This window comes from Galeopterus variegatus, unplaced genomic scaffold, assembly GCF_000696425.1.
Source record: "Galeopterus variegatus unplaced genomic scaffold, G_variegatus-3.0.2 Scaffold1046, whole genome shotgun sequence".
NCBI classification, from domain to species: domain Eukaryota; kingdom Metazoa; phylum Chordata; class Mammalia; order Dermoptera; family Cynocephalidae; genus Galeopterus; species Galeopterus variegatus.
The window spans coordinates 285,989-298,262 of NW_007727157.1; the positions used below are offsets into that span (position 1 = coordinate 285,989).

General features: G+C 38.7%; 1 protein-coding gene across 1 annotated transcript in view; it reads left to right on the forward strand.

The window, feature by feature from the left end:
* The first annotated feature begins 349 nt into the window (after window positions 1–349).
* The window catches only part of ITK (IL2-inducible T-cell kinase), a 60,497-nt gene continuing 48,572 nt past the window's right edge, over window positions 350–12,274 (forward strand). Inside the window, exon 1 of the mRNA XM_008574426.1 lies at window positions 350–554. Coding sequence (XP_008572648.1) covers window positions 417–554 — 138 coding nt within the window. The 5' untranslated portion in view covers window positions 350–416. The remainder of the gene's footprint in view (window positions 555–12,274) is intronic.

Below are 12,274 nucleotides of genomic sequence, written 5' to 3' on the forward strand. Positions count from 1 at the left end.
ACATACACAAACTTGCCACAGTGGCTCCACAGCCCATGTCCCTATTCTTTGTGCTACATGTCTTAACTGATGGATGGGCTAAAGCAGGGTCTATAAAGATTAAACTCTAATCCTTAATATAATTCTGAGTCTTCAAATTTCATTTCCAAACCATATGGCAAAGGGTATACATATTTTTTACACATGCCTCTTAGTATTGTGAATTTTGAAAGGATGTGGTTATGGCCTTTGACATCAGAGGAGGAGCCCCGCAGTGTTGGCTGCACGTTGATAGACAGATAACACTGGAGGCAAGCTGCCTTTGAGCAGCTCTGAAAATCAACCACCTCCCCTCCACATTCCTTGCCCCGAAGCTCTTTCCTCTGGCTCTGCTCAGGGGTGATGCCCACGGAGCATCACTTTTCAAGAATTGGATCATGAACAACTTTATCCTCTTGGAAGAACAGCTAATCAAGAAATCTCAACAGAAGAGAAGGACTTCTCCCTCGAACTTTAAAGTCCGCTTCTTTGTTTTAACCAAAGCCAGCCTGGCATACTTTGAGGATCGCCATGGGGTATGCGAGCAATTTCTTTTGTCTTTTTTTTTATATATTATTTTATATTCAGATGGGGGCTGACTCAGAAAGATATATGGGGAATAAAATAGAACACAGGGAACACAACCATGCTAGTTAGAATAACCTAGAACGTACCATAATCGTAGTCAGAGGAGAATGTGAAGAGGAGTCAAGAGGTGAGGTGATTGTATCAGGCAATGTTAATTCTAAAAACTGTAAGCTTAACATTTATCAGCTTTTTTCCTCCTGCAAGGTTAAGTTTAATTTTTTAAATTATAATATTTTATGTGGCAAATATTATAATCAGATAGAACTTGAACTTCATGTGAAATATACTACGTTTTATGGGACATAGATTAATAAAATAGTAGCAGTCAGGACCTACGGGATGATCTAGCCCAGTTTCCTTTTTCTTTATTCTTTTATTTTAACATTTACGTGTGCAAATTTTGGGGTACAGTGTGTTATTTCAATACATACTCATACTGCACAATGATTCACTTAGGATTGATGACATAGTTTTGTACCTGTTTGTCCACCACTGTTGATCTAGCCCAGTTTCCTTTTTCTTTATTCTTTTATTTTAACATTTACGTGTGCAAATTTTTGGGTACAGTGTGTTATTTCAATACATACTCATACTGCACAATGATTCACTTAGGATTGATGACATAGTTTTGTACCTGTTCGTCCACCACTGCGTAAGTGGTGGGTCCGTTGTTAACATTTTTTATGAATTCAACTCTATTTGTCTCGATGGTTATCAACCATCCAACATCTTGGAGTAATATTCCCCAGGCATTTAATGGTCTAAAAGTTGCAAGGCACAATGTTAAACCTCTTCATCCCTTGGAAAACTTCCCAGGAGACTAGTGTTACTCAAGCACAAAGTGTTCTGCAGTGGTTCTCATCCAGAATATTATGGCTGCTTAGTTAGATCAGTCTTTTTACATATCTAAAGATATTCTCGTATTTTGTAGCATCAATAATAACAGAAGCAACATGAGTAAATGTAACAATGTAGTTTGGTAGAAAAGCACTAGACAAGGTGTCAGAAGATCAAACTCTGCTTCTCGCTAGGTATGTGAGCCTGAACAAATGTCCACCTCCTGCCTCAGGTTCTTTCTTTATAAAATGAAATGGCTGGAAATAATGACCTACAAGATCCCTTCCTTCTTTAAAAAATCCTTTGTTTCTATGCAGTCGCATCTGTTTAGCCCTTCTTGGCAATTTTTCAAAGGATATTTAATTACTTACTATTTTATTATACTGTTTTTACATCATTAGAGAGGTAGGGCAGGGATTATCACTTACATTTTACTGAAGAGTAAATTATATTAGGTACATGATGGTCACTTGGAAACAAAGGTGCTCAAGTTCTTTGCTGGAGTCTGACTTCGTGGTGTAGGCATGAGTTTGGAGTCTTTGGAGACTCAGGCTTTGAAGCATTTAAGGAAATGGAGTTCTCAAGGAGGTCAGGCTGAATATGGAGACTACAGATGCCTGGCCTTTTTGAGTTGTAGGTAAAATAATGCTGACTCTTTTTTAGAAGTGAAAAGAATTGATTATCTTCAGCAGACCCTTACTGATAACAATTGACCAATCCATCAGAAGGCAAATGGAATCACTATGTGCAAGTCCTCTTTGGTAGGTGGCCAGGAGCCAAATTTTGAACTTGGGAGATTCATCATACAGTGCTGATAAATGACATAGCATCAGTCATTTTATTGTGTGTGAATGGGACATTTAAAGTTCTTGTTTCATATTGAAAGAGCAGTCACTTGCCTTTAAATATTTTTTCAAAGCCCATTTTACAGCCTTCACTAATTTGTTTTCCTAACTCAACATAGCATCATCTTATTTAGTTCATACTGATAATTCCTGAGCAGCATTGCTGTTTGTGAACTGTTTGTGAATTCAGTATAATATTATTTGCAAATAATCACACAACCAAATGGTCTTGATTCAGAATTTCATTGGTTGTAATTTGCATGTAGACAATGTTGTAAAATCATGCCACTTCTTTATTTGGCATTATAAAAAACTCCAGGACAATTAATTCATTCTGGGGAGCTGTTGGCTATAGTTTCTAATGTTTTCATGTGGAGTATAAAAGATATATGCACAAACATCAAATTTTTTGTTTTCTAATGCCTATGGTTTATATTCATAAATAACATTTTTAAAAAGTGTTTTTAAAAATATTATAGAAATTAGTTAGAAATGTATCCAAGGTCACTGAGAAAGGTGATATGTGAATTATTATTGTTCATGCCCTACATATTTACACTGTTTAGGACTATCAATTTGCACACAAGGTACATCATACATCACTCATAAATAAATAGCATTACACTTATGAGGAACATTTTTATTTTTAAATTAAAGCCTCAGTCTTCTCATCTGTAAAATGGGTGTGATAGTAGTACCCTTTTCAAGGGAAAAATGGCAAAGACTCAGAGAGATAATGTAGTTAGGCTGAACTATTTGGAATTACCATTTGACAGATCAAAAACAGTCAGACATTGGCAAGTTTGTATAGTTCAACTTAATATATAAAGTGCTCAGCACAGGACCTGTCACCTAGTGAGCTCCTAGTAAAAATTACCCACTGTTTGTATCATTTTCACATCTCTGAAGAAGCTAGCAGGGTGGTATAATATATTTATTTTCAAACAATGGTAGATATTAAAGGATTCTTCAAAGTCAGGCTAAGATCGGATTCCTGGATTTCTTCTACTTTGTGGCTAAATACACATTTATAATAATAAACACAGGCATAGTGAGCTGTGTGGTGATGGGCCAGCCATTGCCCTGCTTGGGGTGTCAGCTACTTTTTCCCTTTTCTCATATATAAAATTATGCTCCTTGCAGCTCTAATATTCTGTGAATTTATATCATCATATAAAAAATAACCCTTCCACATACTCAAGCACAAATTCTGTAATTCGGCAAATTAAGTACATTTATTCTAACTTTAAATATCCATGCCTATTGTCATTATAATACTAATTGAATGAGCCTTTTATTTTAACATGGATTTATTCTGGTGTCAAATGCCTATTTCCCCTACTGAGATGTGCAAGTGTTTTCTGAGGGGTCAGGAAGTGCCTTCGTTCTGTTGCAGTGGTGGGCCAGAAAAAAACAGAGTTGGCAGGTGGCCGCATGCAGGCAGCCATGATTTCAGATGCTCCCCTGTGCCTGCCACTTTTCTTGCAGAGTGGTCCTTGATGCCTGAAATTCTTTAACAGAAGACAATGAGAGATAAGCACTCCGTGGTGTGCTGATAAGTGCTTAACAACCACTGTGACAGTGGTACAGTGGGGATGGAGGTGGGGAGCCTTGATTTGGTGTTTGCTCAATGAGAGATAAGCACTCCGTGGTGTGCTGATAAGTGCTTAACAACCACTGTGACAGTGGTGCAGTGGGGATGGAGGTGGGGAGCCTTGATTTGGTGTTTGCTGATTTCTCTGGTATAAGTACTCCCATCATGGCCCATTTCAAAATACCAATGTGATGTCTACTGGCTCACAAATTCTTGAAAATTTAGCAGTTAGCTCTGATGGGCCAGTACAAGCTGAGTCCAGCACACCGCTTAAGGTTTAAGTACAAAAGTACAAAAAAATTTCTGGAGAGGTAGGTATCAACCAAGCGACATACTTAGTTGCACATGACTGATATCAGATCCTTTTCTGATAAAAATGGAGAGCCTCAGACACTTTGCGTAAGCACTGGATGGAAGAGGCAGCACAGATCAGTGAGGGCTGTGTAGCCGACAAGAGCTGGATTCAAATGCTGTGTCTATCACTTTCCTGATGTGGGATCTCAGGCAAGACATTTCACTTCTGTAAGCCTGTTTCCTATTTGTAAAGTAAGGAGCCCAGTGTTACCTACCTCAAGAGATGCTGAGTATTTCATGAGAAAAGTTTGTTATAAGCCTCATACTAACTGCTACATGGTAGGGTGAATATTATTCACAATTTTGCCCAAGTACTACCTTGATTTTCTGAAAGGCCCTTGGTAGAACTAGAAAGGTTTCCCTATTTTAATGGCTCTTCATGTTAGGGATCAAGTTTGCTGTACTCCCCATGGAGTGGGAGCCATTACCATTTACATGGGAAAGGATAAATGTCAAGATCACCATTTCAGTCAATGTCTGGGTGAGGTCTCCACTCCTCATGGCCCTTTTCCTTTACCTGCAGTCTGATCTAGCAGCAGAACTGTCTCCTGCAGCATGCCTTCTTCCTAATTTAAAAAAGGCAGGTGGGGAGATAGTCCCCTTTCCTTGCTTTTGGAGCATTATTTCACAGCCCTCAAAAATACAGCTTCTGGTATCAGACAGATCTGAGCCAAAGACCAGCTCGACCACTTGAGTTGCATGTCTTTGTGTAAATTTGCATAATGCTGTGTGATCCTCTAAAAAGCTATTTACATTTTTTTAAATGATTAAACAGTCCTTCTTGATCTTGTTTCTTTTTAATGAGGAGGTCACCATTATTCTAATAATAATAAAATAGTAACTAACATTTACTGAGCACTTTCTGTGTGTCGAACACTGTGCTGTGGATTCTTTCATCTAAACCTTATAACCATCTTCTAAATTAGGAACTATTATTACCCCAATTTATCGATCAGGAAACTGAGGCAAAGAGAGTTTAAATAGTTTGCCTGAGGTCCCATATGTCTCCAGAGTCTACACAGCTCACTGATAAATGGTGCTGATTACTATTAGCAGTTGTTACTTGTAGATAATTGGGGACTCCATTGAGTTATTACAAAGTGTGCGGTGCATTCCTGCTCTGACGTCCTCAATGTAAAGGGCAGGCCTGAAAATCAGTAGCCCATACCACCTGGGTCTTCCACAATGAAGTATGTTATGAGGGCTCTCATTTCCACATATGCTCCGGAACAAATCTTTATCTTCATTCACCTCAGTGAGCCCCACTATGTGTCCAAAAAGAAAGGACAGTCTTGGCAACCTTTGACTTCTAAAGGTTCTCTAGAATCTGCCCACTACTCTTTATTTCCCACAGTCACCTTCCTAGCGGAAGCTGCCAGCATCTTGCACCTGGCACTGCTACCACCTCCAGTAGTCTCCCTGTATCCACTTTATCCCCACCCCTGCCCCTCCATTCTCCCCACAGCAGCCAGCATGAGCTTTTCACATGGTGACTATGATTGACTCCCAATGACCTTCATAAGAAGCTGACATGTCCCTTCAGTGTTTCTTGCCATGCACTGAGGATGGACACCAGAATCTACCACTTGGTCTCCTCTGTCTCAGCTCACGTCCCTCTTTCTTTCCTCTCTCTAGGCTCAACCCCACCAGATTTAGTTTAATTTCAAAGCTTCTAATTAAAAAAATGTATTTTAACATCTATCTGTACATATTTGTGGGGTACAGTATGTTGTTTAGATGCACACATTTACAGCACAATGATAAAGCCTCCATTTTGAATGTTCCTTGCTTGGGGAAGCCTTCCTTGATCTCCCTAGACTAGGTCGTGTCCTCCTGTTATGTTCTGTCATAGCAACATGGGCCCTTTCTTTACAGCACATGCCAAAGTTGTAATCACCCATTTATTAATATTACTGTATTAATGTCATCCCCCACCCCACCCTCCATTAGACCATGAGCTTTATCAGGACAGGCACCCAGTTTGCTGAAGATGACATCACCAGTGTCTACAACAGTGCCTGGCACATTCACTAGGTAATTGCTTGTGGAAGGAATAAAAGAAGAAAGGAAGAAAAGAAAGGAGGGAGGGAGAACATGAGCTATAGATCCAGTTGGAAAGGTGGGAATACACAAATGCACCCCAAAAGAAAAAGCCTCATTCCAAAAGAATCTCCAAAAGGGAGGTTCTTGGGTATAGGAGTAAGTAAATAAGACTCCTTGGAGGTAGCAGTTCATGGCCTGTCCTTGAAGGAGGACTAGAAGGATTCAGGTGGTCGGAGTCTAAGAGCTGGGTCAGAGAGACACATATAGAAACCAGCTCCCCAGCCTCCAACTCTTTTTAGGAGAACCAAGCAGCTCTGTTCTCTCTTTTTTCTTCCAGCCTGTCTTACTCTCTCTTCCTTCTCTTATACAGCTAAACCATCTGTACATAATATTCTTATAACTATCTGAACATATTTGCTGGAGACGTTCATCAGTCACAGTCTCTCTCCACTTCATTCCTATGTGGATTCAGTTGCCTTCTAGCTGGGCTCCCTCTGACACTGGAGGCTCCTTAAAATCTGCTATCCACAGAATATCTTGAATGAACTTTAAAAATTATAAATCAGATATCACTCCCTACCTTAAAGCCCTCCGTGGCTGTTTAGAGTATTTAAATAAATTTTCAACTGTGGCCTACAAGACCCTTCATCCTGTGGTCACTGCCTGCCTTTCTCATTTCATGTCATACGACACTCTCTTTATGTGCTTCTGCCACATCTGCCTTCTTTCTAAACCTTGAACACTCCAGGCTCAAGATTCCCATAGGGCCAGGACTAGGATGAGGCAAGTGAGACATGCACTTAAGGAGGCACTTGTTTTCAAGGTCATCCAAGGACAGAATCTTTGCATTAGCTGTGCCCACTGTCTGGAACACCCAAGATTTTTGCAGGGTTGGTTTTGCCTTATTTCCCACCCCTTCAAATATTTTCTCAGGATCCTGATTCATTTTTTAAAAAGCACATAGCTGCATCTGTATTTCAGTATCTACACTTGTGTATTGAGTTTATCGATGTGCTTCCCTGTTTATTTTCTGCCTGTACACCTACTGGAAAGGCAGTTTCACGGGAGCAGAGGTCTCGACTGCCTTTTCATCACTGTGTCACCAGCATCTAAAACAGTGTTGGGCACATGGTAGGTGGTCAATAAACAACTGGTGAATGAATGAAGGTCACATAACTCAAATTGAATTCAGAAAAGCATCTGGGAGCTAAAAAATGTGAGCTCACCTAGCCAGGCATCTAAAACAGTGTTGGGCACATGGTAGGTGGTCAATAAACAACTGGTGAATGAATGAAGGTGACATAACTCAAATTGAATTCAGAAAAGCATCTGGGAGCTAAAAAATGTGAGCTCACCTAGCCAGGTAGAGAAAAGCAAGGATCCAAGCAAAGATCCTTTTCACACATGCACGGTTTCTATTTCTGCCTTGAGGGAGTTTCATCGTGAATTGATTTTTGCCTGTGTGATGTGACATTGATGTTCTATAGAGATCACCACTGCATAGAGAATTTTTGTTTTGGAGGTAGAAACCCCCATGTTAAAATCAGATTTGATTCTTACTGCTCAGGGACTGGTGTATCTATTCATCGCTTTCCGTAGTAAAAATATGCCACAGAAAACTACTATAAACATGAGAACTTAGTTTCTGACTCAGTCTGGAGAAAGGTTTAACTGGAAAGCACAAGAGGTCAGTTTCTTGAACTATGAGGTTCAAGTAAAACGAGATATTTTTCTATCAAACTCGGAAATTGAGTCCACAGAAAACTATTTTAAAGCTCTTCCCAAAGTTTCATGGGCCACCTAGGACATTCTCATCCCCCCGTTTCCTTAACCAGCCAGTAATAAGTTCTTGCATTCATCAATGATTTATCAGACCTACTGGGAAAAGTACATCTTCCAAGGACATAATTTTCATCCAGGGGCCAGCTTGGGTTTGCCTTCATGACACTCAGAAATATCACTAAAAGTAATCCAGGGGAGGAAACAGCTCTGAAATGTTTTCCCATGCATATAAAATTTCATTTTTAGGTCAAATGTATGTTCAGTTCCTCAAAATTCAGTAAAAATTTTCAGTATTTTAATAGAATAAGAACTTGGTACAAGGTCTTTTGTTGCCATGTAATTCCCATTAACCTAAAGTTATTTAAAGCAGGCTTCTCATTATATTTCTTTCCCTTTTTTAATATTTAAAAGTCACAGAAATTATACCTGCTTGTTATAAAAAATTCAAATACAAGACTTTTTCCCCCCTAAACTACATAGATTGTGCCAAAGCCTTGTTATTTTTGTTGTTGTTGTTTTAACCTAGCACTATATCAAAGAAATGTTTCTATTTTGGTGTACTTTGATTTATTCATTTGTTGCACAAACATTTCTTGAGCACCTACTATGTTCCAGGAACTGTGCTAGATGGGAGGAACACGGTGGTAAACCATAGAGACAAGGTGTCTGCCCTTATAAGTTTACAATCTGGCAGAGGAGAACAGCAAGTATATAACTACAAAGGGCAGATATAGACTGTGGTAGTTTCTCTAGCAAGATTAAGCAGCAGCCGGGGTTGAGCTGGGATGAAGGATGGTCAGAGGAGGAATTCAGATCTAGGCTAAGGCTTGAAGAATGAGGAAAGGGCCAGTTGAATGAAGAAGTGGAGAAGGGCATTTTGGGCAGAGGGAACTGCAAATGCAAAGACCCTGAGACAGAAAAAGGATCGGCCTGTGTGAAGAGACTTTAGCATGCAGAGCTCGAGAGAGGGGTGCAGGATGAGCAGCAGAAGCTAAGATGTGTGGGCTTTTATGGATCATGGCAAGGAACGTGGATTTCATTCCAACTTCAATGCAAAGCTACCAAAGGGTTGAAGCAGAGGCATGATCCCAATCCATTTTACATTTAGAAGTGATTGTTCTGACAGCTGTGGGGACAGCAGATCATACAAAAGGCAGGAATCCAAGAAAAGTGTACTGCAGTGGTCTTCTGAATTGCTGTATACAACTCATTCCATGAATTGTTCTTCAGTTATTTTATGTTGTAACTTTCTTGTGGCAACCTTCCTCCTAGGGGTACTTTGTCCAGAATCATTCCACTATGTGTTTTGATGGAGAAGTGTCTGGTGCATAACCTGGGTCAGGATCAACACTGAGATCAGGTAGCCTTTAGCAGCAAAGACTAAAACAGGTTAGAATTAGGTTAAGTCAACTTTAATTAATGTCAAGAGACAGAGCAGCAAACCTTCAGATCCTCATACTGTTAAAAAAAATTAACAAAGCAACTACACTGAAAATGTTCTTCATAACTCTTGTCTAAGGACATCACTTTACTATCTCTGTGAGCATTGGTCTTCTCTCTCAGGCAGACAACATAACTTTCACAGAGTTATAATCATAATGCATGACAACTTTGCATTCTATTTTTTCCATTTATTCTTTTATGGAAATATAAGTATATTTATGCATGTCTACATGGAGCCCAAAGTAATCATTTTCTCTTATATATGAGTTTTTAATGGTTGAGTTAGTTCATTGCAGGGATATACTTACCCATTTTATGTACCTGGACAAATGGATGAACTTATCTATCATCTATGGTTCAACATTCAGGTTGTTTCCAGGTATAATGAAAACACTGAAAAAATAATAGGATGCCTAATGTAGGATTGTCTCCTCTTTAAAATCAGCTTCTTAGGATATGGTGCCCCAAGTAAGATTAACCATGTCTTAGGACCAGAACATTTTCTGGCCTCAATCATGTGTTGCTACATAATCTCCCAATGAGATCAAATCAGTGCTGGGGCCACCAAAAGTGGCACCACCAAGTAAGATTAACCATGTCTTAGGACCAGAACATTTTCTGGCCTCAATCATGTGTTGCTATATAATCTCCCAATGAGATCAAATCAGTGCTGGGGCCACCAAAAGTGGCACCGTATCTGTTAACAGACCATTAGAGAAGATTGTGTTTCTAAGAAGGAACTAATATAAACAAAAGAATCCCATTGTTGTGATTTTTAAATACACTATAATTATAGGCTTTGAATGTTACTGTGAGAGAAGGGGAAAATATGTAATATTTTATACATGGTTGAGATGATATTGGTGTAATAGTGGTTATCAACCTGGGGCGATTTTGCCCACCAGGGGACATTTGGCAGTGTCTGGAGAAATTTTTCGTTGTCATAACTGGGGAGGAGAGTGCATCTAGTGGGTAGAGGTAAGATATGCTACTTAATGTCCTACTTTGCACAGAACAGACCCACAACAAAGAATTATCGTGCCCAAAATGTTGGGGTTGAAAAGCTCTGGTCTAAAGAAAACATTTCTAGAAGCAAAATTGCTGAGTCAAAGAATATTTGCTTCTGTTATTTTGTTGTACATGACCAAATTATTCTCTAAATAAAAATTGTACCAATGAACATTCTCCAGGGCCATATGTGAGATGCTTGTTTTCTCAAAACCTCACAACATCATTATCTTATATTTCAATCTTTGTTAGTCTGATATGTTTTTTAAAATGGTATGTAATATAATTTATATTTCTGTTGTCATAGTGACTTTGAGCATCTTTTCATATGTTTAAGAAATACTTATATTCCTTTGCCCATCTTTCTACCAGGTTCTTAGCATCTTCCTTAATAATTTCTAGGAGCTCTTGTTGTATTAGCTAAAACTTTTGTGTAGATTAGTTTCAACCCAGCTTTTCATTGTCAAGAGATTTTTATCCACCGGCCAATCACTTTGGAAATCCTATTTCAAGATATTTCCATTGAGAGATTTGTTATAGGATCCACAAATATCACTTTCTGCTACCACTCGGTCTTATTTGCTGTTCCCTCAATCCATCAATTAACAAATATTAATTGAATTTTACCTCCACGTTTTCCTGAAATACAATGAAGCTGTTATTAATTTAAATACTTTGGCTACTGACTCTTTAGTGTTTGAAAGGAAGGCACAAAAATATATTTTCTCAAACTCATTAAACATTTTCTATTCCCTATTCCAGGAAGAAAGAGGGCTTTGAAAGAGGGTTCACAGACCAGAGATGCTGAGACAGGACATCTCGTGCAGGACACTTGCAGCATCTGTTTCATGCCTGGTGTATTTCACTTAGTTCTTACCCTTAGTTTCCACATAAGTCCTTTTCTCTCTACACACTTTTGAAAGCAAATCTAAACAAACATTTTTTATGTAGGATTATACTGTCTTTGTCTAACATGAATGGGGCTTGGAAATTATCCCTAAATTATTGCATCACTTATAAGATAAATATTCCCACATAAAAGCACACTGAATTGCTTTATTAAATTCTATGAAGAAAATGGCTATCACTGACTAAAGAACATGAGAGGAACTGTCATGAACTTGAACCTCCATGGATGCAGAAGAGCAGGTGGCAGGTGCTGCTTGGCTGCTGATTACTGCTAATGGGGTTCTGAGGTCACAGGGCATAGGATAGTTGCATCAGTTAGCACACCCGGCATTTGATGTGTACCCCTAGCTTTCTCCCATGGTCATCTGCCCAAGTTGTGTTACACTGTGGTATTTTTTAAGTTTCTGACTGGTTTAAAATATTATTTTTATTTTTCTTCTTTTCATCTTCATGCTACCAGTAAAACTTCATGTATCATAGAAATATATAACCTTTACTGTAAAATTCTGCCACAGTAACACCCATGAAGGAGACCCAGTGTTAGCAGCTTGGAATATTTTCCTTCTCATATGAGGGTACTTCAAAATGTTTACAGCAAGATTTATGTTATCTTTTAATTCTATTTTTCCATGAACTTTTTGAAGTGCCCTCATATTATTTCTTTGGATATTGCATATACTAATATATTTTGTTATATCTTTTTCCAAAACATGAGATGATATTTTATCTATTGCTTTAAACCTGCTTTTTTTTTTTCTTTTTTACATTTACTATATCGTCCCTCCATAGAGATCAACTTCACTCTTTGTTAATGTCCACAGACTAGTCACAGGGTGGTTAAACCATAACTAAT